The sequence below is a fragment of the Lottia gigantea genome, assembly GCF_000327385.1.
Source record: "Lottia gigantea unplaced genomic scaffold LOTGIsca_24, whole genome shotgun sequence".
Taxonomy (NCBI): domain Eukaryota; kingdom Metazoa; phylum Mollusca; class Gastropoda; family Lottiidae; genus Lottia; species Lottia gigantea.
Genome location: NW_008708707.1, coordinates 1,804,464 through 1,832,134, shown reverse-complemented (window position 1 = coordinate 1,832,134; position 27,671 = coordinate 1,804,464). Strand labels below are relative to the sequence as shown.

The window sequence follows — 27,671 nt, the reverse complement described above, 5'->3', positions numbered from 1 at the left end:
TTCAGCGTTCTTCAGGTTAGGTCAAAAGGTTAATTTGATGAACGTCCAAGAGGGCTGTCGTTTGGCCCTAACTTAAGGGAAATAAACAGGGACGAAAGTTTGGTCTAATTTGTGCACTAGAAAAATTTCCCTCGTTGCTCACTGCATGGCGTTGTCCATTTAGCCCAAAAATACCCTCGCATTTCATAACTTTCAAGCGCTTAATCGCAAGAATGGGGTAATCAACTATGGTTCTGTGCACGTTAACGATCCCTCTGTTGTTAGAGAGCCTTCCTATAAAATTTACCTCTCTGCACACCGCAAGGTGTTGGCCCGAGTTCAAAATCCAAGTAAGTTTCAGAAAAGTAGGATAGAAAATAGCATTTCATTTCGTTCCTTCACTTTAATATACTACTTTCTACATTTGACCTGAATTTCTCTGACCGTTGACTTACTTGTCCCGATTGATTAAATTACGATTTCTTATGATATTTCTGAAATAACTAATGTAAACTGTATGTCTACTCTATATAGGTTGATACTTAATGACAGAACTAGAACACCTTCTGTCTCTCTGCGTTTGGGTTTGATTCCATACATAAACAATCACAATCTAAATGGTTTCTCCAACTGGTGGAAATAAAAAGAAGATTTAAGTCACTGTATTTAACCCTAACCCTCCCCCCCCCCCCCCCCCCGCGTTGTCCACTGTGCAGCGTTGTACATATTCATTAAATCAGCCAGGAGAAACAAAGTAAGACGTAAAACTTCATATCGTTTTTTTTTTAATTTTTTCATTAGCCGTAGTCCTGTTGATTAAGAGTTGATCATCTTCCGTTAAGATGTAGGTCGGACGGGCTGACATGGAAAAGTCTTAGCGTCGTTCGGATGGGACAACGAAACGACGTAAAAGAGTGTAGGCTAATGCCGATGTCCTGGCAATATTTCCCTCATTGCATACTGCATGGCGTTGCCAGTCTTCATTAGCCCATACGGCTCAGAGGAGTAGGACGTAATACTCCATTTATTTCACTTATGAATGTAGAAATATAGAAATTTGGGTCGAATTCATTTAAAAGCCATAAAGCGTCATCCCCTGTGAATACTTTATCCATCATTCTTCATATAGCTCGGTCACCTATCAAATTTATATCTTCCTTTTAATATTTATTTTCATAGCCAATCTTTAATCAACAAGAAAGGCAATTTACTTTGGAAATTAGGTGGCATCAATCATACACGAGAAAAAAGTAGCTCAGATCGTCTGGTGATACTGGATCTTCGATGAAACTTTAGATGGGGCGGCGAAGGAACCAAAGGACAATACTTTCTCTGTGGGGGGGGGGTTGTCCGAATTTCTAACCGAGTTATGAGATTTTTCGCCCGAAAAACAAACGAATAACTTTCGTGATGTTATGAAATTGGTTGACTAAATCATTCAAAATTTAACGAGCCCCTTTCTAAAGCAGTGAGCACAAAGATATATATGACAATAAAATCCCAACCGACCATAAGCACAAACCGGAAGTGAAAAATATGGCGCGAAAATGGGCAGGAAATTCGCATATATATTGCCAGATTTGTCTCCTTAAACTGACAATTATCAAGTGAAGCTGATATGTAATACATAAAAGAAGTGGGTCTATAATTCCATTAGAAGTATATCTTCGGCATTATAATTTCGTTTACTAGACAATGTAAGAGGCCTGGATAATATCACTATCGACATTTCTTTCTATACAGCTGTTAGTCATTGTCTCATCTCAACTTTCTATTACCCTTTCTAATCCTTCTACAAAGTTTAATAGCTTTTATAGATAAAGGTTAGTCTATGTAAGAGTTTTTCAATAATCCTTTAGGACAGGAACTTAGGGACCAGTCTATTTATTGTTAACGAGGGCAAGGTCTTCCTTTATCTAGCCTATAATATCCGAACTTTGTTGACAAATTCTGAAGCCTACGTAGCTTTCTAAAGCTAAGCGTGCAAAGCTAGTACGTAATGCGCATTTCGTAATGTGTTGTGCGCAATGCACACAATGGCGACACTAGTCTCTTGAGACTGGAGGTACAAAAAGTGGGCATACTGACTTAATTGGGGACGACTGTGGTAGCTCTAAGGGTGTGGATAAGTTAAATTCCATTAGAACGTCTGACAGAGTTCATTCAAGAAAATTTTCGACAAAAAATTGGCGCCGACACTGAACGTACATAAACGTTCCTTCATTAGTAAACGAGCCTACGCATTGTACATTACGTATGACGTATCTCTTGGTGACTAGCTATAGTTTTGGTTAAAGAAGCTATTTAAGATAACATTCCCTTTTTTATTTTGCCTCTCCCAAATTTGCATTATAATGTTCTGCCGCTTTACAAGATGGCGGCCAGTATGTTTCACTATGCCCTGGAGATAAAACTGTGGAATTACCAAATTATTAAGCAATGATATACCTTGTGTTACACAAATAACCAATTAGCCGATGAAATAGCTATATCAAGTTGATTCGTGAAACTTTCACGGTAGCCAGAAAGTGTTAAGATCGTTTTAATGTTTTTGGACACGCCATAAATTAGTATTTTTACTGGCTCTTAACAGTTCCTCGGACGTGATCAAGAGATGATGTATCGGCACGTTAACCATTAACCATTTGTCCATCCGAATATCACGTCGTGTGAACGGGCAGAGCCATATTTCGCCTGGCTAGAGTTTTACGTGATATTTTTTTGATAAACCGACTACTGAACTATCAATCAATTGGTTCGTTCTGTTTGTATTAAGGCGTGCCCTGGTGAAGGAGACTTTTGTTCATAGCAGCTAATGGCGACTTCTAAGATTTTCAGTTATCAGACAACAAAGTTTTACCGTACAACTGACAGGATGTTAGAAGAATTGCAACCAGTGGCAGCACCAGTAGTGCGAAATTTGAGCCTACAAATCCATGTGTGTCCAGAATTATCCGCGTGTGAATGTTTAAATGACGACTCGTCAATTTAAGATACTCTGTGATATATAGAAAAGATATCTATAGAAATAATGAGTAAAATTCTGAGTTTTAGATATTTTTAAAGGAATTATGAGAATTCTATATATTTTAAGGACTCAAATCAACCCTCCAAATTGGCGCACCTGTCCCTAGCTGAACTCTGTGTATATGTAAATCTTGGCGTTCACATTGCTCTCAAGTTATTATAGCGCTTATGTTCACAATATTTAGACGAGTATATCCCTTTAACGCGAAAAGCGTTGGCGAAGTTGAATGTAGCGTAGCTTGATTCTGTTTACTATGTGAAACTCAGGTTTCACACTGCTATTAAGTTATTAGGTCCACAGCGCCAATGTAGAAAGTTAATTCCGCTCCGCTAGCATACCATAACCGTAACTAACTAAATAATCTTTCTAAAGATTAAATCAATGTGCGACACACAAACAATAGGATTATAGCGGGTATCGATTTAAAGATTATTACGTTATTTAAACTATGCTGGCCCATCACCAGAAATCAATGTTTATTGTGAATCTAGAATGAAGAATTTTAGTGAGGCCTAACGGTGCGAATACACGAGCTGTCTTGGTCGAGATTATCGCGTCGCCGACAGGATTTATAATATCAAACAAGTTTGATAATTGTGCATGCTCCGTACGTGATTATCGACTAGGTGGAAAACGACCACCAACTGGAGATATTCTCATCGTGTGCCGTGCCAGTTGTTGAAACTCAAGACAAGGCACTAATCGGCGACAAAAGTCTCCGACCAAGACCGCTCGTGTGCCCGCCCCTTAAAGAATTATATTGATGTAATTCTGTCCGCCAAGACAAAGACTGCCTTTTAGGAATTAAAGCGCTTATTACGAAATCTGGTCAAATGAACGCAATCACAAGAAGAATTTATTCAGATCATGTATAGTGAAACAAATTGCTATACATTTTAATCAGATAGTTTTAAATCACAAAGGTCAAACGAAGCGACGTGAGAATTAAAAAGGAAGATGGAAAATGCTGATTTGAATGAAACCACGCGGAAGACAACAGATCAAATGCAAACCACAGTAATAAGGTTTCATAACAATGTTATATATGGCTTCGATTGTTAGACATTAATTTAAAACAAATTGAAAATTAATTTTCGTTCAAACAGAAAATAAAAACCAGATCGTGTCAAATGTCAATTATTTCACGAAAGGAAAAAAATCATGTTTGATTTGTATGGTAACTGTGACGCCATGTTGTCAGTTTATGTTACATTAACCTTAGCGTCCTCATGCTCGTGCCAATAGCTCAGCAAGTAACTCGCCTGGATGTCCCTGTCTAGATCTCGGCATAGGTCGAGTTTGTACAAGATCTTCTCGTAATTCCTTCCATAACATCTAAAACTAGGAATTTCTTCTCCTATTTCTAAAGATGTCTTTTCTACATATGGCAGCGTCTCAGAAAAGACAACTCGTCTTTTTAAATTTTAAACGCGAATAATTCTGGACACACATTGATTTGAAGGCTCATATTTCGACAATGAGTTGTGAACATATTACTGGTTGGCTTAGCTAAAGAAAATTCCCGTTTCTGAGACTAAGGTAATATTGGTTGAAAAATGGCGCAACTATTCCTTTAAAACCTTATGTCCACCGAGTCAGTAAATGCTGGGGTAAGGGGCTGACATGGAAAAATGCAATGGTGAGCCAGCAGGGGCATTATCTATTTCTAACATATCGGCATCACATCGCCTCATGCTCACAGACGGTTGGCACCATAACTGTCTCTGACAGTTGGATTCACCATGTTTAACAAACAGTTTCACAGACCGTAGGCATCAGCCTGTTTCACTCAAAGCTGACATCACTTTGACATTTTGTTTGAATGACAATAAAGTAGGCATCAGCTGACGTCACCATTTAAAAAAAAAATGTTGGCATTGTTCTCAATAATCGGAAGGGACATCGCCACTTCATCACCGACAGTGTCATCACCTCTGCGTTAGTGACAGTCAGCATCACCTCTTTGTAAAAGACGATAGGCATTACCACATCACCACCCACAATTGACACCATCTCTGTCTCAATGACAGTGGGCATCATCCCTGTGTCACTGACAGCTAGCAATACCACTGTACCAGCGACAGCTAGCATCACCCCTGAAGAGAGAGGACATCTCCCTACATAATACACAGGGGCATCACCTCTTTCTCACAGACGGGTTCTCTCTGAAATTTGGCATCACCAATGAACAACCAACAGGGGGCATCACCTTGCATTGCTTCACCACCATTACCGACACCGAACTAATGCAAAAATGAAAGAAAATTAACTTACCTTGAAACTGTCTTGGTGTCATTGCCTTGGATCAGACATAAAATCACATTTAAGCACATCAATGTTCATTTTCTTTTTAAGAACTTTTTCAAGTAGATTTTAAGTATTTTTAGTGCTCGTTGAACTTTGAAATAAAGTCTGAGAACATAAAAAAAAGCCGCGTTATATGTAAAGAAGTAATCAGTAATGTTGGTGGAATAGAATGGTACGATCAAGACAAGAAAAACCAACAGGCTTGTTACCTTATTGATTTACCACACAACTTCAACATCAGTTTGTTGGGAATATTTTAAAGGATGACAGCCGAGATTTTTTCTTGTATGAAAAACTATGTGATATAATTCTGTTAGAAAAGGCAAATTAAAATATCACAGTTTTGAATTTTCAAAACGAAAAACTATCTTAGTTAGTTCTGTGAGTAATGGTAACTTAAAAAGGCCACAGTCTTAAAGAGATTGTAAAGATGTTTTCTACATTTTGTATGCGTATCGGCGACACTGATAGCACCAATTTGCACCATTCGAATTTTCAATCAGACGTCTGTGGATCTTGCAATTCCACTAAAACTAAGTGTTTTATGACGTCACCCCACAAATATTGTATCACAAAAGACCTTTGCGGGATGACAGTTTTAGTAGAATTGCTAGAACCACATACGCCTGATTGGAAAATGAAATGGCGCACATTGATACATATAGAAAATTTAGAAAACCTCTTTACAATCTCTTTAAGAGTATGAAAACTAAGTATGATATATTATGTCAATTAATTCTGTCAGAAATAGCAGATTAAAGGTTGACAACCTGGAGATTGCAGAGATATTTGGGCCAATGAAAAGCATCGCCTCAAAAGCAGCAAAATAATGAATTTTCCACAGATTGGGGTTAGAAGGGGACCGGGTCTCCAGTAAAGAGACTGACCCTGGCCTCCCAATTTTTAATTTATTATCATTAACATATAGAAAGATCCCCTCCACCCCACCGATATTTTTCCGCAACCCAACACCAACTAACCCCAGCCTAATGATTCACGGAGACACTGATGACGATATAAAATGATATGAATCCACGACTAAATGGAATGTACCGATCGAGTTTCATTATAGATTCCCTTTAAGTTGTAGTTTCATTCTGATCACATAAAACTGTCGTTTCCCGTTAGTTTTAAAAGATATTTCCGTAGGTGTTCATGAAATGAATATAGTTTTTAAACATTTGTTTTCTTAGCTTAAAGAGCTGGGGTCTAATTGAAGCTATCCGTATTACTTTTCAGAATGAAAAATAAAAGTCCGGTTCGTCTGTAATTAAAAAGACATCCACAGATGGAAGAGATCACAGAATAAATATCTGGCGCCGCCTATGTATGTATTAACAAGCAGTGCACCATCTGTTAGACCAATCATACTTAGTCTCAGAAACGGAAATAATTTAGCTAAGCCAATCAGTAATAGTGTTCACAGCTCACCATGTGTCCGTGTTTGTAACGAATTATCCACGTTGAAAGTTAAAATGACGACTCGCCTTTTCTTGAGACTCCACCATAATATAGAAAAGAAATACAGAAATAGAAAGTGAAAATCCTAGTTTGAGATATTTTTCGAAGGGATTATGCAATTTTCATACATTTCTAGTACTTCTGGAAACTTTTAACATAATATTCAAGACCGAAATCAACCCCCGAACTTGTCCCTTTAAGGTGAATTATATCTGCGACTGAAAAAGGGCAAAATCAGCTAAGAGCAAAGCTTAAAGACCCCCTACGACGATCACATATTTCATACGTAATAAACCTCATCTAAAGTCAAAAAATATAATTAAAAAAAACAAGACTTGGTGGGATTGAGAAATAATAAGCAAAATGTTTTGTTCTATAAAAAACCCGTTATAACGAGAATTTATATTATTTTTAGAGCAATTATAAATCTTCCTACAAAACGAGAAAAAAACAAACTTTGTTAACAATTAGCAAAGTACAACAGAGTAAGAAAACGCGATGGCTTAGAATAGCATTGTTTCCAGTTTTCCACAGGTTTTTAAGTGCATCGGGTTCATTATGGCTTCTTAATTTGCTGTCAGACGTCTGCGGTTAACGTAATTATAAAAATGCTTAACTGTATATGACGTCACTATCGCAAAAGCTGCTAATAATAATATGGGCCTTTGCGATAGTGACGTCATCAACGGTTAGTTTTAGTGGAATTCCAAGAACCACAGACGTGCGATTGTAAATTGAAATGGTGCCAATTGATGCTATCAGTGTCCTCGATACACGCAAAACATTTAGGATCGCCTCTACAATCTCTTTAAGCCACTGAACAAAGACGCCATTTAAGCGGTGTTTTGATGATCGTCTGCGGCAATTCGTAAAGCTCTCTGCCAGACCCTTTGTCGCTGATAATGATACGTGACCTCGAGAGTGCACCAAGTAAACATCGTACCAAAAGTTACCGCGACGCAAAAAAGCAAGAAAGATAAGCAAATTGAAAACATAATATAGGAATCGTTGACGCTCTTGTGGCTGCTCCAAGGATCCGACGAAATAGTCTGAAACTGCTTGTCTGTGCTGACGGTCAATACGCCAGCTACGATCGACATCACCGTTAAAAACACCAATAACGATCCCATTAACGCCCTCTTTTTCTTGGTTATAGGCCGAAGATTTGAGTATTGCCTAAATAGATCGGCTAATTCCTAAAAAATAAAAAAATAAAATAAAAGGAAAATAACCATGAAATAACGAAGTTTTACGTCCTAATTTTCTGGGCCAATGAAGACAAGCAACCAAAATAGTTTCAATGGATCGATGTGGCGGAGTTAAAGGCCAGATGTGTCTCTGAGATCATTTTTCATGAAAACAACATGCAGTGTGCAATGAGGGAAATTTTTCCAGTGCAGTGCCATTAACTTACTTTGTGAAAACAACCAACCAAAATAGTTTCAATGGATCGATATGGGGGGGTTGAAGGTCAAAGGTTTCTCAGAGATCATTATTCAGACCTATCAAGATTTGATGTAAGAATTGATAATTATTGATATCCCGATCACTTATCAACTAAAAATCGATGAGAAGGGCTACTAATGGTGTTAAGTAATGGCCTAATTCCAGCAATTTTGTTATTATGGGAAATATGACACAATCCCTGATTTTGTTTGTGAAATTTCACAAGATAAACATTGATCGCTAATTGAGTATTTATATATCTGTCCAAAGTTTCGCTTTACCAGCTGATAAAATTTATTTCGAGCTACCCATATCACTCTTCAGAATGTAAACATAACTTTAGGTTTTACAATTAAATAAACAAATGCCTTTTAAAACTAACAACGATGTATATATTATTGCTGTTTTTGAGGAAATGCTGATGTTAACGTTTCAGATGCATTGATCGCCCACTTCCGTTGGTTCAACCAATCTGGTCTTATTGTAGACGGACAAAGCGCCGAAATTTCAAAATTGAAGGCCATCCAGATAGCTTAAATTGGGCACTATCAGCTTGGAAATCAAAATAATTCGGTGATTATAATCTTTTTTAGCTTTCTCATGTAAGAAGCTCCCACTTGTATTAATCCGTATGCAGCCGGATATGACGCAGTTATGTATGAAACCGGATATGACGCAGTTATGTATGCAACCGGATATGACGCAGTTATGTATGAAACCGGATATGACGCGGTTATCTCCAAGATCCCGGTGTATATAAATCCATTACAGAGAAGAAAACTTCCTTGGTTCAAATTACCTGCTGGCGCTGCTCATCAGACGAAGACCTTCTGGGTAGATTGGGAGCGCTGGAAAACTCGGAGGAACATACTTCACAAATTCTAGTACCTTTATAATGAACCCACTCTAATAAACAGCTTCTATGTATAGCATCTAAATACCCTTTACAATGACAATCAGATGTTTTCACTGGCTCTCCTGTTAAAAACAAAAATCTTTAAATGAAATGAAATGAATGGAGTTTTACGTCCTACTTTTCTGCATCATGTGGGCTAATGAAGACGGGCAACGCCATGCAGGGTGCAATGAGGGCAATTTTGCCTGCTCTGTTTCGATTTCCAATTATCGAAGGATCTTTATCGTGCACAGCCTGTAGCACATGGGGCCTCTCTGACAGAGAGGAATGGGGTGTTCCGAGCTCTTGATATTAAAATATAAACGAACATCTACCTGTTTCAGTTTCGCTGAGTTGACAAATTCGACACGTAATGGATGAATTAGACGACTCGTGCGACTGACACGTCACGCTTTCACAACTGGTATTCTCTGGCGGACTGGTACTTCCGGTTGACTGGAAGAAAAAATGCCGATAGTTTAAAGGGACAGCTTCCAAAATTTTCAATATTAAAAACGTTGTAAATATTACAAGAAAGTATATCTTTAATACGCATTTTTCTATGTTTCCACTCGAGCAATCTGAACTTGTTTTAAAATTAGATTAATTAAAACAGCGCTTAGGCCTACTGATCGTTAATTAAGAAGCAATTTTAACTGGTTTTGATGCAATAACAGCTCGATATTTTATCTGAAACCTTCTCATTTTTCTCTAAAATTTTGCTTATATCCGTTCAAAACATAGCGAATTTAAAAGACTTACGTAAACCTTTTAAACGGCAAGACGTTCTAGTTAAAACTTTCAGATAACTTAAGGGAACACATTTCTTAAGAAACTATTTACTAAAGTGTGTTGGACATGTTTATCATTGCAGATCATCCCGATATAAGCTAAGTTATAACTCCTCGGGTAAAATACTTTGCTAAATAAATGAATCAACAATGTCCACTTTGTCGGCGATATCAGCTTTAGTTGCAAGAACGTTATCTTGACATCTACAAACCAAACACGTCCGTCTAGTAGACATCTAACTGTGTTTCAAGTATCAAAATATACTCGCTCGATATATATCTTGAGTAAAATGGTCTTATTAATGTCGCTTTGATATAACTCGATTAGGTATTTACTCTTAAACTTCTAATGTAATTTCATCCATCAGATATATGATTAAACTAATGCGACTAATGATCTATCAAAGGGGCATGAGTCAGACTATACCAGCATTTGATGAACAGATTGATTTTGGGTAGACAAGGATTTAGATCTATATCTAGCCTTTGATGAACAGAAAAATATATCGTGCTTTTATTAAATGATGATGAAGCTTGAACAAGCAAGGACCGGGACAGGCCCGAAGCAACATGGGGGCAAATTCTGACAACAGAACAATTCGATTACTGCAACGAAATACAACCATTGCGCCTCTGGATATATTACTTGCCCCTGAAGGTGGGCCGGGAAAATAGAGGGAGTGGTGGTAGTGGGTACAACGTTTTTGGGGCTCCAGAATTTGACTGAAGTTTTGCTGCCCCGTTACGTCTATGGTTCTGCAAATTTTGGAAAGGTTCATCCCCCGTCGGCGTCAGGTTTGTGCCAGTTTCCTTATCTAATCATGTCATTCAACGATTAAAAACACATAATTTACCGCATTCTTCTTGCAAACCGAACTGGAACAGGGGAGTGCCTCGTCTTCCATTTTGAACGAGACTGATTTTCGGCTCTGACACTGATGGCAAGTAGCAGACGTGGATGGAGTGGAATTACCATTGTCTTCTGTAGTTTGAATGCTGCCACTCGGAGTCTGTATCAAATTCACGGTATCGTCTGTTACATCATCGTTTTGAATTTCGAAATTCACGAGAGCTACAGTTTCAGGATTCGCCACGTCCGAATGCTGCTGGGTGTTGCTGTTGCCATCGACATCGTTGTTGTAGTTGCCATCATTGTTGTTGGTGCCATCGTTGTTGCTGGTGCCATCGTTACCACTTTCTCGATGATCACTCTCGGATGGTGATATCATAACGACAGTGACTTCATTTTCCTTTCGACATAAATCATGTTGACTTCAGTGGGCCAATATCACCATACGTGGTGAAAAGATAAGAGTTCCATTATGACGTCATAAAGCGCTTACGCTATATAAGTTACTGGATTCCGATATCAACCAATAGAATTAGAGAACCATTTCTCTATTGTCTATAGGGCATTTACTACAGCACAGCACAGCAATACAGCACAGCGCGGGGTTGGGGTGGGCGTATGTTTTTATTACTTCAATCGTTACATTCCTGGGGTTGATTTCCTGTACTCCCGAGACTGTGGGTGCAAATAGCTGGCTGAATAGGGGGGGGGGGGGGGGCGAATTTCCAGGATAAGGCGACAACTCAGTGGGGGGCTTAGACGCAAGCCTCCCATGGAGAGTCTGAGAGGTTTCTTATGGAAAACAATTAGCATTTCTTACACAAGAGGGCCGTTAATTTTTTTTCCAAATCGGAAATTTTTTAAACGATGTTTTCGTGTGAGAATAAATGTAGAAATGTTTCAGCTACATACAGCTGAATTAAGTTTTATTTCTGTATCCATTGTAATAACTAGTGGATCTAATTTTGTGGGTTTAATCACTTTCTGAAGAATGTATATATTTATCACTTATGTTTTTTTTCTTCCTATGCTTTATGTCTGGATAATGACAAATATTTGAGCTGCCCTGTGGGTCATGACTGGAAAAAAGGACCAAATCAACAGCCCCCAGTCTCAGACTGAAACTAAGGAACGATTATTGAAGATTGTTAAAAAGGGGTATTGAACAACAGAGTTACAGATGCTAACACTCCTATGCCAAGGGGACTATTTGTTTGGTACTTTAGTGGCCCATTAGTAACTTCTTGGTTCCTTGCTTGCAATGTACGGGAGATTCGTGTATTCTCAACTATAAGACTACAAACAACAAGTAAATGATTTTATTTGAAATCACTGTAAGTTGTCTTTAAGCTAAGCTACACAATATGCCTTTGTCCGTTTCAGAGACATATATAATTACACTGTTAAAATCTTTAACAACAAAATTTAACAACAACAAAATAGTGTTCCCATTATGCAACAAGAATGTTGATAAATAAAATGATAATAAGACCAATAAAATAACTTATGCACCAAATATTTTTAACATAGGAGACTAAATTCCTATATCAAGCATTCATAATAACATAACATATGAAAAAGTATTTAAAATACATTATTAAGCATTAATAACAATAGAAAAAAATCATACTTTTAAATAAAGCATTGATAATATACAAAGCAAACATACATAATTAAGCATTAATAACAATAGAAAAAAATCATACTTTTAATTAAAGCATTGATAATATACGAAGCAAACATACATAATTAAGCATTAATAACAATAGAAAAAAATCTTACTTTTAAATAAAGCATTGATAATATACGAAGCAAACATACATAATTAAGCATTAATAACAATAGAAAAAAATCATACTTTTAAATAAAGCATTGATAATTAATGAAGCAAACATAATTAAGCATTAATAATATATTCAAATATTCATTGATAAAAGAATTATGAAAGAAATATAATAAGCACTTTAATAATGGCCAATTCAAACATTAATAACGCGGGATGTAAATAATATTTTGTTCTTTGTGTACAAATTTTTTTCTTGTTCTGAGTATTAATGGATGACAAAATAAAAATTATGCAGTTAAAGAAAATATTCAAAGACATCACAGGAATATATTTTGCAAGTCTTTGGGATGACAGAATAGTTTCTCAATTAATTTTCATCTATTCATTCATTCATTTACACTATTATGTTATAAATATCCCTTGAGGATTCCCTAAACCATGTTCAGGAAACTTTTCTACTATATATACTTATTGACGCAGCGTAGACATTTTTCTACATTCTAATATAAGAAAAATCATACAATCAAGATATTAGGCACATCAGACTTCACCTTCTCTAGCTATTTGTCCTTATCATTAGAAGTGCTAGTGCTAGGCTTAGTTTTAGGAAGGTAGGACTGCGTGACCTGATTAGAAATTATTAAAGATATAAGTACTACACATCCAATGGACATATAAAACGATGATCCTTTGACATTTTTCATATACCAATTTGACATCATACCAAGGATAGTGGTAGCTGATGCCAGCATAAATAACATCAGCCCAGCTGTGGCGTGATACATCTTCAAATCCACTAGCCGAATTCTGACACCTTTCAACAATTTTTGGCTGTATTTCACACAAACACCCCCCATTACCTCAACGCAGGCAAAAATGACAGTAATAAGTCCCAGTAATCCATGCCAGGATTTGAAATGTGGTTTATCGTTTAAATGTTTGTTGTACATGATAGCTGTCAGTCCTAATAAGGCAAACACAACACCAGTGGTCATGCAAACCCAATGTGCCGTTACTTTAGATGGTCGTGACCAACTTCCCACTAAGGAACTTTCTCTTGAGAACATCAATATTCCTTCAAAAATCATCATCATGAACTGTAAAATAAAGAAATATATCAGTTATTTCAGAATAATATCCTTTTAAAAGGATGGAAAATGGATTTGCCTTTGTGATATTGAATAGTAATGTCATTAAATGTTTAGTTTGGGAATTGCAGGTACCACAGACATCTGATTGAAAATTGGAATGTTACAAATTGATATATCAGGGTCCGTGATGCACATTAAAGGTTAATTAAACCTCTTTACAATCCCTTATGACACATATCATCATAGCTTCTGATTTCATTTAGTTTATTTAACAGTTAATTAAATTAATTGTAAGGCTTACAGATAATGCCATAAATGTTGGATGCCATGAAAACAAACCTGAAAATACAAATAATACAATTAGGCATAGAATTAGAAATTAAATACAGGAAATCAGTTCCTGTAGTCTAGTCCAAAACATGGAACATGTCATGCATTTATTTTTGCAAAAATATTCTTTATATTCCAGTTCTTTTCTGCTAATTCATGTGTGGATAGGTATTAAGGGGTGTAAGCTGACTATGGGCTGACTGGCACAGGCTTAAAAAAAAGTTTCTCTGACTATATCATCATTCATTAGGATTATCGTTTGTCAGAGATTGCCAGATACCATGGAATTCGTTACTTACTTGACCCAGGCCAAGCTGTATAAATGATGAATCCCGTCAAAAGGACGGTGACAAAGTGGGCAACCATTTTATAATGCGATTTCCTTTTTCGACAGAGTGCTTATGAGGATAAAATAGATTTAAAAGTGTAAAGTTCAAAATGTGTTATCTTTGGCAACCATGTTGTTTATATTTTGTACGTTACTTTATTAAACGTCAAGAAGAATTTAATAACACATTCGAAATATGCAAATAAGCCATTTACTAGATTGATCAAATGTATTTGAATGATTCCTGCCATCATTTCAAAATAATTCCCGGAATGACTTGAAAACTAATTATTTTAAAAGAATTTTTCGTTTTTTTAAGTATTTTGATATAGATGAAATTTGACGGTGTCCAAGGGGAAGTAACTGGTGAAGAATAAATCGAAAGAATGATTGAATCTATCTTTTACAGTGAATTTCATCCCATTGCAGGACCCCAAATCGTTTACCAGGTAAGATATCATTTGAGTGCCCATTCTTGTATTGATTCCTAGCGCTGACAATGTCGGGTTTTGAATTTTGATGCAGAATAAGACGTCTGCAAAATTTTGTCGCAATTTTTCAGACTACAGCTAACTCTTAATTTCTTAATTTTCATAACTTCAATGCTTTGCTTTGTGTATTGCAGGTGCCAGAAGATTACATTACTAAAGAAGAATTTGATTCAGTTCATATTTATATCATAACAAAACCAGATTTACAGAAAAGTGTTATCACTGTGTAAGTAGACCATTCATAGTAGCCCATGAATCAGTCAGTCGACCAGTGAGTAAATGCACGCTCAATATGGGGTTTGATCCTTGGGAGGCCTAAATAATAAGACCTAGTGCTTCAGGCTGTAGGTGTTAAATTCATTGACAGTTGCAAATGCAAATGCAAAAAGAGTATACTCTAACTCCTGGAAAATGTGTTCATTGCACACTGCATCATGCTTCCCTTCCTTACTGGAAAATTTGGAGCTGAAAAGTAGGCTATATGGCTGCTGATGACATTAGTTTTCTCTTCTATTTCTAGGAATTTATCTCAACATACTATAGTCTGTTGCCCTGTGTGTATAGAAAATCCAAAATATAAAAGAAATGCCCTAATATTCAATCTATGTTTAGCTTTTAAAAAGGATTCTGTCACATGGATTTACGAATCTGTAGTAAAAAAGCTGGCTTCATATTTGACACAAATGGAGGTATGCACTTAAAAATTTGTTGAATAATGATTTCAAATGTGACTAACTTTGTTTTTTTTGGCGATAGGAGTTAAAAGCTGAGTTGACATTCAAAAGCACTGGCCATGGCTTCAGATTGTTTTTCTTTCCTTGTGAAGGATTGAAAACATGGCCACTTAGACCTTAGCAGACGATAATCCAACTTGCAATCACCTGAGCTATTCCACTGAATAATGTCTTGGGTTCATTAAAGGGAGAGAAGCCAGAAATAGAAATTCCTAGTTAGATATTTGATATTTAGATATTTTTGATTTTTGAAATTTTCTTACATTTCTAATACTTTTGAAGACTATTAACATATATTCAAGAGACAAAATCAACCCCCCAACATGGCACAACTGTCTTTTTTATGCCACATAATAGAGTTTTCTACTTGGTTAAAAATAGAATGTACACAAAGAATTATTAAAATTTCATCTGGGTCTCCATCTTTGATTTCTAATATATTTTTTTTTAAGCTAGAAAATGAGTTTTTATTCAGTGAAGAGAAGAAGAAACAAATTCCAAGTTTTTTGAAGAAAGTAAAAGATCATCTGAATAACTATGGCTACTGTAGAACGACAGTAACTATGGGTAAGGTTATCTGCATAATTAAATTGACCCACACCAAGTTAAAGATGGGTTTCTTTATTTTTTAGTGTCAAATTAAGCAAACTATTTGATTAATTGGTGTTTCTAATGAATTATCATATAATTAAGGGTTTAAGCCAATCTTAAATGTTCATGTATGTACAGTCTGGATAAACAAGAAAAGACCCTTTAACCTTTCTTGATCGGTCACTCATTGGAAATCTTCTGGTAATTCTCTTCTAATTTAGCTAATTATGAATAAATTATAGACATGTGAGACAAACTGGTATTTTTCTACTTTCTATTCATATAAGTAATATGATAAATAAAAATAAGGGAACCTGTTTGTAAAGGGATTGACTGACTTTTTAAAGTTTTTTACAGGAGAGTCATGTACAGTACATCTTAAGATAGCTCAGTGTGTCAGTGATCCTCCTATTATAGAAGAATATGATGTACCTGTTTTAATTCAAGATAAACTAGTGACTGACTATACTTGGGATTTAACAACACAACAGGTAATGTTGCTTATCATATACTGTATATTTGTGAATATAATGCACACTTTTTGTCACATGATGAAATCTGTTTCTATGTTCATTCTAAGATGAAGGTTGACAAGTTGGTAAAATGCATGAGAATGTTTTGCTAACTTAGTGAAAAATTTACCTCATTCGAAATTACAGGGGTATTTAATTCACAATAACTTGAAATATTAAGCGTTTTTGAATAATTACTTGAGAATTTTTTTTTATGGATGTATGAGACTATACAGGGATTCTGTTGTATAGTTATGACACCAGGTAAGTTCAACTGATGAATATAAACTCCTCTTGTTAAATATGAGGATTAAAATTTATGTTCATTTTAAGAGGAATAATTCCTTTACAAATCAAATCCAGAGTAGATACAAAGAAAGTAAAACTCCATTTCATTTCATGTCAGATTCTACACTATGTGGATGGATCTTCCCATGTAGCTAAGATAGCCAGTGAAGCTGATATAGAGGTGAATAGAGTGAAAGCTTGTCTTCAGAATCTGCTACACTATCAGGTTATACAGAACCTCTCTATATTTCAATATTCCAATGTCTACACCATCACACCCCAGTTACAACAGCTAGCTACTGATAAACAGCTTCAAGAAGAGTGTATTCAATTTGTTGGTAGAAAAGGTAAGTAGTAGCCTAATCTAGTTAAAATTTTGTTTCTTTTATCATATAATTTGTCTCCATTGTAATCTAACAAGTTTTCTACCACAGTCTTGTTCTAACGACATTACTTTTAACCAATCAAAGTGTGTCATGTAGGTCCTGTTTCTTGTGTGTGTGTGTGAGTGAGTGAGTGATTTTATAGAGCTACAACCCTCTCTTTTGTTAGGTTTTTACCTTCGGATTTTTCAACCTGGTTTCTCCCTGTCAGTGATGCAGGTAACATGGAAAAAGCGTCTAGTCGTTCGGATGGGACAATAAACCAAGGCCCCGTGTTCTACAGGCTGTGCACTTTAAAGATCCCTCAACAGTTGAAAATCAAAAAGAGCAGGCTAATTTCCCTCATTGCACCCTTCATTCATTTCATTTGTGTTATGTTTTTTTTAGAGAAGAAACAACCAACATTTTATGATATTTATAAGATGTATTGTAGTTTAACAGCTGGTATAACAGTAAAAGATATCTGTTCTAGATATAATCCACATAGTCTACTTATTGATGAAAGGTATCAGTACTAAATACCTTTTGCTTTAGGGAACCTCATCTTAGCTAGTCTAATACACCTCGGAATACACCTATTGTTCGTGTCACATTATCCTGTCACATGATTGGTTAAAACAGAGGTCAAGCAAAGGTTAACAGAATGAAAGTCACGAAGGACAGTGTTAGACCTTACTATAGTGGTTACGTACAAAGATAATAGTTAATAAAACATTCGAAAGGAAACTAATGAAATACGAATGGAGGTTAGGTCAAATTTGAATTAGTCTGAGTGAGTTAGGTGCTTGCTTGAAGGTCCAGAGTTCAATCACAGCATGTCAAAGGGGTAGAGGTATATAAAAAAAGTGTATAACTCTCAATAAGATAAAGAATGAGGCCCAGTGTGCTACAAAAAACTTGATAAAGATCACTTGATATTGCACTGACAAAATTTCCCTCATTGCATACTACATGGCATTGACTGTTCCTTAATCTAATAAGGTGCATTTCATTTGCTTAGTTTGGGAAAAAAAAGTTGAAATAGAGATTCACTGCCAAGTAAAGAAAACAGGTAATACCATGCAGTAAGCAATTAGGGGAACTGTGACAGTGCTACCACCTGATAAACTAATCGATGAAAAGAAGTTTTTTTTTTTTTTTCAGAAAGTTACTACAGTATGGATTATTAAAAGGTTTTATAAGAAGACTCCATAAATATCCTATAAAACTCCCAACATCAGAAACGGAATCCAGCAAACAGTCACTATCTTACCAGATGTTTGATGGTTGTCATCATTTTGATGAAATCTGTTGTAAATATGGTGGGTATCTCTTCCAAATCACAAATACAATCAAAAAGTTGGTGCATGGTGTTCCCATTTTTAGCCCATTCATCTGCAGTGAAGTAGCACCTAAAATTCCATTCATTTCATTAAAATAGTCCTTCTCTTTTTCAAATTTCTCATCAAACTTTTTCTTTCAGGACTCAGCAATGAAAACCTGGATGAATTAATTGAAAGTGACCCAAGTATTGTTATATGTTGGAAATAGAGAAATTCTATTCCAATCCTTTGAATTAGGAAAAATAAATAGAAATTCCACCATGTGTGCAATAAAACACAAGAAAACGTGGCAATGTGAAACCTATTGTAATAGAGGATACGCACAGAAAGAAAGAAAGAAAGAACTATATGTTACAAGGATAACAACGAAGGTTCACAGTTAAGAATGTTTTCTACCAGCTGATCCTTGGTCAAATCTCTTGACATTGATCTTTCCCGGATTATCCTTACCCATTTACAGCTGGGTCGACTGGAATTATGAGGAAGGACAACTTATTTAAGGTTGCCAGGCAGAGATAAGAGTTTAGTAAATGATGTCATTTAAAGATTGCAATGCTCTAACTGACTGTGCTACAGCCGGTCCTCTTTAGTACATTGATAGTAAGAGATAGGAATTAGCTGTAGTCTGTGCTACAGAAATTTTATGTGTATCGGTGACACTGATAGTATCAATTTGCTCCGTTCCAATTTTCAATCTGTGGTTCCTGCAATTCCTGTAAAACATCACAAATTATTGCTATTGTGTTACTGATACACATAAAAATTTAAGAAAAACCTATTTACAATCCCTTTAAGGTTATTATTTGTTTTATGTAAATATGTAAATGAGTAATGCATTTGATTAAACTGTTAAGATTTATTATTTTTCTACGACTAAATTTTTGTTGTTCTGCCCGTAAATGGGAATAGGGATATATGAAGACCCAATCCAATGATGATATCTCTCAAAGGTGTATGATTCATCTGTGAGATGGAACCCTTGATGCAACAGATTATGAAATTGGCACAAGAATAGGGACATAAACTAAGAAAACAAATTCCTAAAAGTTGCATATATTTAATTCTATTATTTACAGTCTGATTTGGATTAATAAACCATCAACGTTGTTTATTTCTAGCTTTTTATAAACAACAAATCATACAATTAATAAATCAGACTGTAAAATAAACATAAATATAACAAGTTATAAACATAAATTTATAATAAATACATAACTATGTTAATATTATAATTACATCATTGTATAAGATTAATAATGATATATATTCAGACAACACTTTTTCTTGTTAAATGTCTTAAGATCATGAAACACGTGAAGAAACCAAAAAAAATATACGAAGTAAAAGATCTTAATTTTTCATCAAAATTTTTGGGAATAATAGATTACAGTATCCTTTATAAAACAGTACATGAGCCTGTATTAAAGGGATTGAAAAGAGCTCTTCTAGTCTATTCATGTGTATCAAGGACACTGATAGTTTTAGTTTCTATTTGCACCATTAAAATTTTCATCTCAGATTATGATGTATTATAGAAAATACCACTCAAGACAAATAGAAGCCATAAGTGTTCCTAATACACCTTCATGGGCCAGTAATATCCCTTTAATGAAACCAAATAATTTTATATCTATTGATATGAAACTAAATGAAATATTTATACTAGGACCACCTGTTTTAATGGTGTTCCCATCTGTTATATTAATGAGCCCAAATCAATAAACATGTTAAATTTGAACAAATGAGGAAATATATTACCTGAACCTCTATTCAGCATATGAATCAATGGGATTGTAAAGAGATTTCTAAATATTTTTTATATGCATTGGGTAAGCATTGATTTGCACCTTATCAATTTTCAGTCAGACATCTGTGTTTCTATCAAATCCATAGAAACTAAGCCTTTTATGATGTTGATATTAAAAGCTAGTTTTAGTGGAATTACAAGAACCTTAGACATCTAAATTAAAATTTAAATGGTGCAAATTGATGCTATCATTGTCCCTGATGCACATACAAAATTTTAAAAACCTCTTCACCATCTCTTTAAGCCCAAATACATCTTAACATCAGGCAATCTTCCCTAACCCAATTTTGATCCGAAAAGTAAGACATAAACTTATTTCATTCATTAAAAGGTATCAAATTTGAGATAGCAGAAAAAAACTTGAGACAAAAAAATTAAGTAACGGCATCAGACTTATATTTTTCAGGGCGTTTTTTGACGTCTGCTATGATTCCTGAGTTATGCGGTGAGGTAGTCTCGAAGTGGCATTCTTGATTTTTCTCTGAAAAAAAAAACACCAGAAAATAAATTTGTCGCATTGTATTTAAAATTACTTGGGGTTAAGGAGTTAGACACTTGCCTGGTAACCTGGAGATCTCAGAGTTGCAACTTGGTATCCTTCCATAAGGTTGATATATTACCTGTAGAATTTTCTATGGGGTTTCTCCTTTCAGTGGTGAATGTCAGAGGGACTGACATGTTATTAGTTTTCAGTGACGATAGAGCCAGTTAGCTAATTCAAGGGTTACTTGCTGAAATTAACTTGTGCTCAAAATGGTTAACTCCTATAATGCTAATAAAGCTGAAGAGCCAAAATATCTCACCCATTGAGTGTGAACTATTGTTCATTTTAGAATATTTACTCCCCGATTTCTCAACCATGACAGGAGAAGATGGAGAACGTTCAAAAATACCACTGATTTTCCTACCTACATATCTGCAGGCTGAAAAAAAAAATATTCTGCCATTTTTATATGAAATGGAACATCAGCTTCCAAATAATATTACTAACTCTAAACATTCTATATCGATACAAATGCACAAATGCAATTACAAAATTAGCTTTAGACTCTCTGAAACTGCAAGAAATGACCAGGCAGAAGAAGAAGAATGACTCATATGAGCTTGGACACTGACAGATGTCTGGTCTCTTTCCTACGTACCAAAACTTTTAGTGGCTTCGGCTAACTAATACTTACCATTAATTATTAGTCAGACCATTCTCTCTTTCCTCTGTGAAAGTCAAAGACCAAAATAAATAAATTTTAATGTTTATGTAATGACTTCCTCGATTTTTATGTTTACTGTTTGTGGTGTTAGTCGCGAGTAACCGGAAGTAAACATTTCGGACTATGCCTACCGGAAATTCTACTTTAAGTTTAGTTTTGTGAATCTATGTTTTGATGTTAAAATGTGTAGCAAAAATACGAAATGGCACTTCCACGCAAGTAAATAACGAAGAGGCAAATGTACAAGTTGTCGTTAAGTGCTGTGTGAAAATCTGGCTCGTTTAACTTGATGTAAAAGTGGAAATTGGGCAAAGCCGAAGGTAAGTTAGTCCGAACAATCTAACTCTACACTTAAAATTAGTGAAGTAGGCCTAGTTGATTAGAGAAGAACTATTCTTCAGAATGGTGAATGAATATCATATCATATTATGAAGCCAATATATCTTGGCCCTTCTTGATCTAGGCCAAACATTCATAAAGGCCTAGAACAAGGCCAAGATCATAGCCAGACCTATCTATCAATGTACCACAGATCTATAAAGGCAATGGCATCCCATTTTCAGGGGTTTATTTGGGTCTTGAATATATGTAGATAGTCTTCAGAACTAAAAATTCTCAATAATTGATTTATTTTTGAAAAAAACAGTGCCCTAAAAATTGTAATTTTAGTCAGACACTTTAGCCAGGCGTAGCTGGCACATATAGGCATACATCCAAATCAAAATCCCTTGTGATTATGAACATATAGATAACTGTACTTTCAGCACAAAATCAGAATTTGAACTTAGTAACCCAAGTTTGAAAATCTACTTATTAATACAGTTAAATCTGGATTTGGGATCTATGTCATTTATGACTGGCACATCAAAATTCAAATCACAATCCATTGTGAACATTTGGATAACTGAACTTTCATGAACCCAATGAAATTCAGAAAAGTTAGGATTTTATTGTATTAGTACTTTTGATCTTAGTAACTTTAGTTTGAAAATGTACTTATTAATACAGTTAAGAAGCTAGAGGTAACTATACTAGACACATTAAAGACCTTTCTTTCTTCCATTGTCATGACAAAAGCATTTTTTTACCTCATTGATCTGAAGAGCCTATTACTAAAGGTGTCAATTGGTTTAAGTTTTTTTTTTTACGGGAGTTCACATTTCAAGGAGATTTTCTTAATCTAGTTTCTACTTTAGGCCAAGCTAAATATATTTCATTTGTGCTGTCTTTGGTCTATTGTTTGATTGAATTGAAATTTCAAGGCCATTTTTTGGGTCTTGAATATATGTAAATAGTCTTCAAATGTACCTAAATGACACAAAAATAGCATAATCCACTCAAATATACCTCAAATTAGAAATTTCACTCTCTATTTCTATAAAAATACGTGCATGTCTTGTCTATAAATGTCTAAGAAAAAATGAGTCCATATCATTCTGGAATCTCCTGGATATAGAGGTACAAATATTGATGTTGAGCTGTGAACAACGATTTACAATTCCTATTTTTAAGCTGACATACTCTCCCTTTAAAAATTTTCTAATATTAACAAAACTTATATATTCTTGAACACTGGGAGAAAAGAAATTTGTCATATATCCTATTTTTATGAGGCTGGCATATGCTTCCCTTTAAACAAAAACTGTATATTGTTGAACACTGGGAAGAAGAAATAAGTTCATTTCTATTTTTATCAGACACACTCCCCCAATTTTCCTAATATTAACAAAAACTCATATATTCTTGAACACTGGGAGAAAGAATTTAGTTACAATTCATAATTTAACAAAGCTGAAACACCCCTTTAAAGTAAACTGACTTCCAATATTAACAAAACCTGTATGTTGTTGGACACTGGGAGAAATAAGTAATTTTATGATACACACTCCCCCTTTAAAGATTTTCTAATATTGCTAATCTTAGTAACAAGCTAGCAGACGACTTTCGCTACTACTCACACAACAATAATGTCATTTACATTTGCCTTGACATACATGTGTAAATTGTCTAAAGGTGTATGTTTTATGCGTAATCGAGGGTGGAAAGGGTTTACTTTGAGCGGCCATCAAGCACCGATAACGTGACTCTCTTATGTCATTGAAGTGAGTGGAGGGTGTCATCTCAACACAAATATCAAATAAAAGTGTGTTTCGTTAATTGGAGTAAAGAGATACTGTATCAATAGGTATTGTTGTTTTTTTGTTTATTTGTTTTTTTGGTTAAGGAAGTGTTTCTTGCACATCTTATTTTAATAAGCTATGCAAAAGTTGATAGAGGAGTTTTGATTAAGCTGTATTTACCAGCCAAATATAATAGAATCTTTGACAAGAAAAGATCCTTTTTTGTGGTTTTGTCAAAAATTTTTTTTTTGTATAATTTATAGATAGCCTTGAAAATATTTGACAAAATCAAACTTTTGATTACTTTTTATGAGAATTCTTTTTTTGAAATTAAGAAATACAAAATTTAAAAAAAGACCTAAGATGTAATTATATGAATTTCGTTTAAACTTTGAAATGTTATATTTGTAGAAGCTTTATCAGAATTAATTTTAGTAGTTTCGATTAAAAGTTTTCAGCACAGAATTTCATAACATGTTTGAAACTGTTTGATTTATCAATAATTTAAATTTAGAAGTACAAAGTTATTGAACAAGGCTTATAAATATTTTGTAAATAATATTGAAGTTTGTATATATTTCAGTTTTACAAAGTTTAAAGAAATACAAATTTGTAATTGCTTTTGATGATGTAATTTTTTAAAATTTAAAACTGTCTGCTACCAGTACTTGCATGATTTTGATAATAAATTGTTTTCAAAAATACAAAATTTAGATGTAAATAATGTCTATCATAATTTAGAAAAATTCCTTACTCAATGAAGGCCTTCCTAGATTGTTACTGATATATAAAATATATCTAATATAACTGAAAAAGTACACATAGTTACTTATTGAATTTCACTGAAAACTGGTCCGCCTAAAAATTGCATTGTATGGTTTTATTTGTAAATTCTATGTCAACATTAGAAAGTATATTGTCATACTAATTATTTTACTTCAATCAAAATATATGTTAAAGGACAGGTTTGCATTTTTCAAGGGTTGATTTGGGTCATGAATATATGTAAATAATCTTCAGAAGTATTAGAACTGCACGTGCAATCGCATAATTCCGTCAAAAATATCTCAAACTAGAAATTTTACTTTTTATTTCTTATATGCCTTTTCTAATTGACAGAACCTCAAGAAAAGACGATTCGTCTTCTTAACTTTCTTACAAGATATACATGGATTTGAAGGTTGATTAGCTAAGATAAAAACTAACGCACAATCAGTCAAATAGATGGCAAACCTGTTCCTTTATAAAATGTATGATAGTGTTTAACTAAAAACAGTTAATAAAAGACTCTTTGTAAGCCAGTGGGAAAGTTATATTTCACAGGTGTTAGTCAACATACACTATTCTTTACAGATTTATAAAACTAAAAGTAAATCATGTATAAACACCCACATCCGGATATTATCAGTACACATAATATGCATGTTTATCATCTTCACAGTGTCAAGATATTATGACATTCAGCTAATACCTTGACTGCAATAGCCACCTTTCTTGTATAATGGATTGTATATCAACAAATACAGCCAATCGGGCCCTCGATAGAAAGACTCTAACAATTATGGTTTAGTTTGTCCAAGGCTCTGATTGGCTGTATTCATTGACATACATTTCCAATCAAATCGTTGCAGTCTGTGATACAAGAAAGGTAACTATTGCAGTCAAGGTATAAGACGAAGTTCTTTGACATTGAGAAGATGTATAAGACGAAGTTAGTAATAGCTTGACATTGTGAAGATGTATAAGATGAAGTTTGTAATAGTTTGACAATGCGAAGATGTATTAGACGCAGTTCGTAATAGCTTGACAATGCGAAGATGTATAAGACGAAGTTAGTAATAGCTTGACATTGTGAAGATGTATAAGATGAAGTTTGTAATAGTTTGACAATGCGAAGATGTATTAGACGCAGTTCGTAATAGCTTGACAATGCGAAGATGTATAAGACGAAGTTTGTAATAGCTCGACATTGTGAAGATGTATAAGACGAAGTTTGTAATAGCTTGACACTGTGAAGATGTATAAGACGAAGTTTGTAATAGCTCGACATTGTGAAGATGTATAAGATGAAGTTTGTAATAGCTTGACACTGTGAAGATGTATTAGATGAAGTTCGTAATAGCTTGACAATGCGAAGATGTATAAGACGAAGTTTGTAATAGCTCGACATTGTGAAGATGTATAAGACGAAGTTTGTAATAGCTCGACATTGTGAAGATGTATAAGATGAAGTTTGTAATAGCTTGACACTGTGAAGATGTATTAGATGAAGTTCGTAATAGCTTGACAATGCGAAGATGTATAAGACGAAGTTTGTAATAGCTCGACATTGTGAAGATGTATAAGATGAAGTTTGTAATAGCTTGACATTGTGAAGATGTATAAGATGAAGTTTGTAATAGCTTGACATTGTGAAGATGTATAAGACGAAGTTTGTAATAGCTTGACATTGTGAAGATGTATAAGATGAAGTTTGTAATAGCTTGACATTGTGAAGATGTATAAGATGAAGTTTGTAATAGCTTGACATTGTGAAGATGTATAAGACGAAGTTTGTAATAGCTTGACATTGTGAAGATGTATAAGATGAAGTTTGTAATAGTTTGACATTGTGAAGATGTATAAGACGAAGTTTGTAATAGTTTGACATTGTGAAGATGTATAAGATGAAGTTTGTAATAGCTTGACATTGAGAAGATGTATAAGATGAAGTTTGTAATAGCTTGACATTGAGAAGATGTATAAGATGAAGTTTGTAATAGCTTGACATTGAGAAGATGTATAAGATGAAGTTTGTAATAGCTTGACATTGAGAAGATGTATAAGATGAAGTTTGTAATAGCTTGACATTGAGAAGATGTATAAGATGAAGTTTGTAATAGCTTGACATTGAGAAGATGTATAAGATGAAGTTTGTAATAGCTTGACATTGAGAAGATGTATAAGATGAAGTTTGTAATAGCTTGACATTGAGAAGATGTATAAGATGAAGTTTGTAATAGCTTGACATTGTGAAGATGTATAAGATGAAGTTTGTAATAGTTTGACATTGTGAAGATGTATAAGACGAAGTTTGTAATAGCTTGACATTGTGAAGATGTATAAGACGAAGTTTGTAATAGTTTGACATTGTGAAGATGTGTAAGACGAAGTTTGTAATAGCTTGACATTGTGAAGATGTATAAGACGAAGTTTGTAATAGCTTGACATTGTGAAGATGTATAAGATGAAGTTTGTAATAGCTTGACATTGTGAAGATGTGGACGTATATAATTGTGAATTTGAATTATTGATGGTATAATGATCTTATTGATTAATCTAAAGATATACATCAATAAATAAAAACTTCTTATAAGTAATTTGATTCATAGATTAACTCAGGATTCTTTTAAAAACATTCTTTACAGCAGGTATGTATGTATTTGAAAATACCAAGTGGATTCAGAATGGAATACTGAATTGGAGAACCCATTCTCAAAGTGGCATCAGGTGTTCTATAAGATAAGCAGTGCTTTCTATTTCTTTTTGAGTATTTTTGGAGTTTCAAGCAAGGAACCCTGGAACTTCAAGTAAGGAATTTCTTCAGGTTAGGAACTGTCAACCTTCAAGTTGAAAGCCTGGACCTTCAAGTTGAAAGCCTGGACCTTCAAGTTGAAAGCCTGGACCTTCAAGTTGAAAGCCTGCACCTTTAAGTTAGGAAGCCTGGACCTTCAAGTTAAGAAGCCGGGACCTTCAAGTTAGGAAGCCTGGACCTTCAAGCTGAAAGCCTGGACCTTCAAGTTAGGAAGCCTGGACCTTCAAGTTAGGAAGCCTGGACCTTCAAGTTAGGAAGCCTGGACCTTCAAGTTAGGACCTTAGCTTCCTCCAATGTCATTTTGACATTGAAATGTGGACAAACAGTGCCATCACCTCTGTCTGTCGGT

At 34.6% G+C, this 27,671-nt stretch overlaps 4 protein-coding genes across 4 annotated transcripts; 1 reads left to right on the top strand and 3 right to left on the bottom strand.

The window, feature by feature from the left end:
- Positions 1-7,297: 7,297 nt before the first annotated feature.
- On the bottom strand, positions 7,298-11,207 carry LOTGIDRAFT_231933 (hypothetical protein). Its single transcript, XM_009055340.1, has 5 exons — positions 10,762-11,207; positions 9,452-9,572; positions 9,021-9,199; positions 7,444-7,971; positions 7,298-7,423 (listed from the first exon to the last, which is right to left on the bottom strand). The coding sequence occupies exons 1-4, from the start codon at positions 11,134-11,136 to the stop codon at positions 7,609-7,611; spliced, it is 1,038 nt and encodes a 345-aa protein (XP_009053588.1). The 5' UTR covers positions 11,137-11,207; the 3' UTR covers positions 7,298-7,423; positions 7,444-7,608.
- Positions 11,208-13,103: 1,896 nt separating this feature from the next.
- Positions 13,104-13,646, bottom strand: LOTGIDRAFT_116525 (hypothetical protein; the record flags this gene model as incomplete). The annotated part of the gene is made up of 1 exon (XM_009055339.1): positions 13,104-13,646. A coding segment is annotated over one exon (543 nt), but the record flags the coding sequence as incomplete, so codon positions are not given.
- A 575-nt stretch (positions 13,647-14,221) lies between these two features.
- On the top strand, positions 14,222-19,471 carry LOTGIDRAFT_188434 (hypothetical protein). The gene is made up of 9 exons (XM_009055338.1): positions 14,222-14,741; positions 14,918-15,009; positions 15,304-15,472; positions 15,970-16,084; positions 16,466-16,599; positions 17,027-17,255; positions 17,679-17,796; positions 18,435-18,592; positions 18,754-19,471. The coding sequence occupies exons 1-9, from the start codon at positions 14,679-14,681 to the stop codon at positions 18,819-18,821; spliced, it is 1,146 nt and encodes a 381-aa protein (XP_009053586.1). The 5' UTR covers positions 14,222-14,678; the 3' UTR covers positions 18,822-19,471.
- Positions 19,472-25,912: 6,441 nt separating this feature from the next.
- On the bottom strand, positions 25,913-26,398 carry LOTGIDRAFT_116402 (hypothetical protein; the record flags this gene model as incomplete). The annotated part of the gene is made up of 1 exon (XM_009055337.1): positions 25,913-26,398. A coding segment is annotated over one exon (486 nt), but the record flags the coding sequence as incomplete, so codon positions are not given.
- Positions 26,399-27,671: the final 1,273 nt, after the last annotated feature.

Bases quoted from the DNA above. Each gene is read 5' to 3' on its own strand.
- LOTGIDRAFT_231933 (XM_009055340.1), bottom strand. From the start codon at position 11,136: ATGATATCACCATCCGAGAGTGATCATCGAGAAAGTGGTAACGATGGC. The intron at 9,573-10,761 runs GTAAATTATGTG...TTTTTCTTCCAG, and splicing joins CGGTTTGCAAGAAGAATGCG to TCAACCGGAAGTACCAGTCC. The intron at 7,972-9,020 runs GTAATTTGAACC...TTTATTTTTTAG, and splicing joins CTGATGAGCAGCGCCAGCAG to GAATTAGCCGATCTATTTAG.
- LOTGIDRAFT_188434 (XM_009055338.1), top strand. From the start codon at position 14,679: ATGATTGAATCTATCTTTTACAGTGAATTTCATCCCATTGCAGGACCC. The intron at 15,473-15,969 runs GTATGCACTTAA...TTTTTTTTTAAG, and splicing joins CATATTTGACACAAATGGAG to CTAGAAAATGAGTTTTTATT. The intron at 17,256-17,678 runs GTAAGTAGTAGC...TGTTTTTTTTAG, and splicing joins TCAATTTGTTGGTAGAAAAG to AGAAGAAACAACCAACATTT.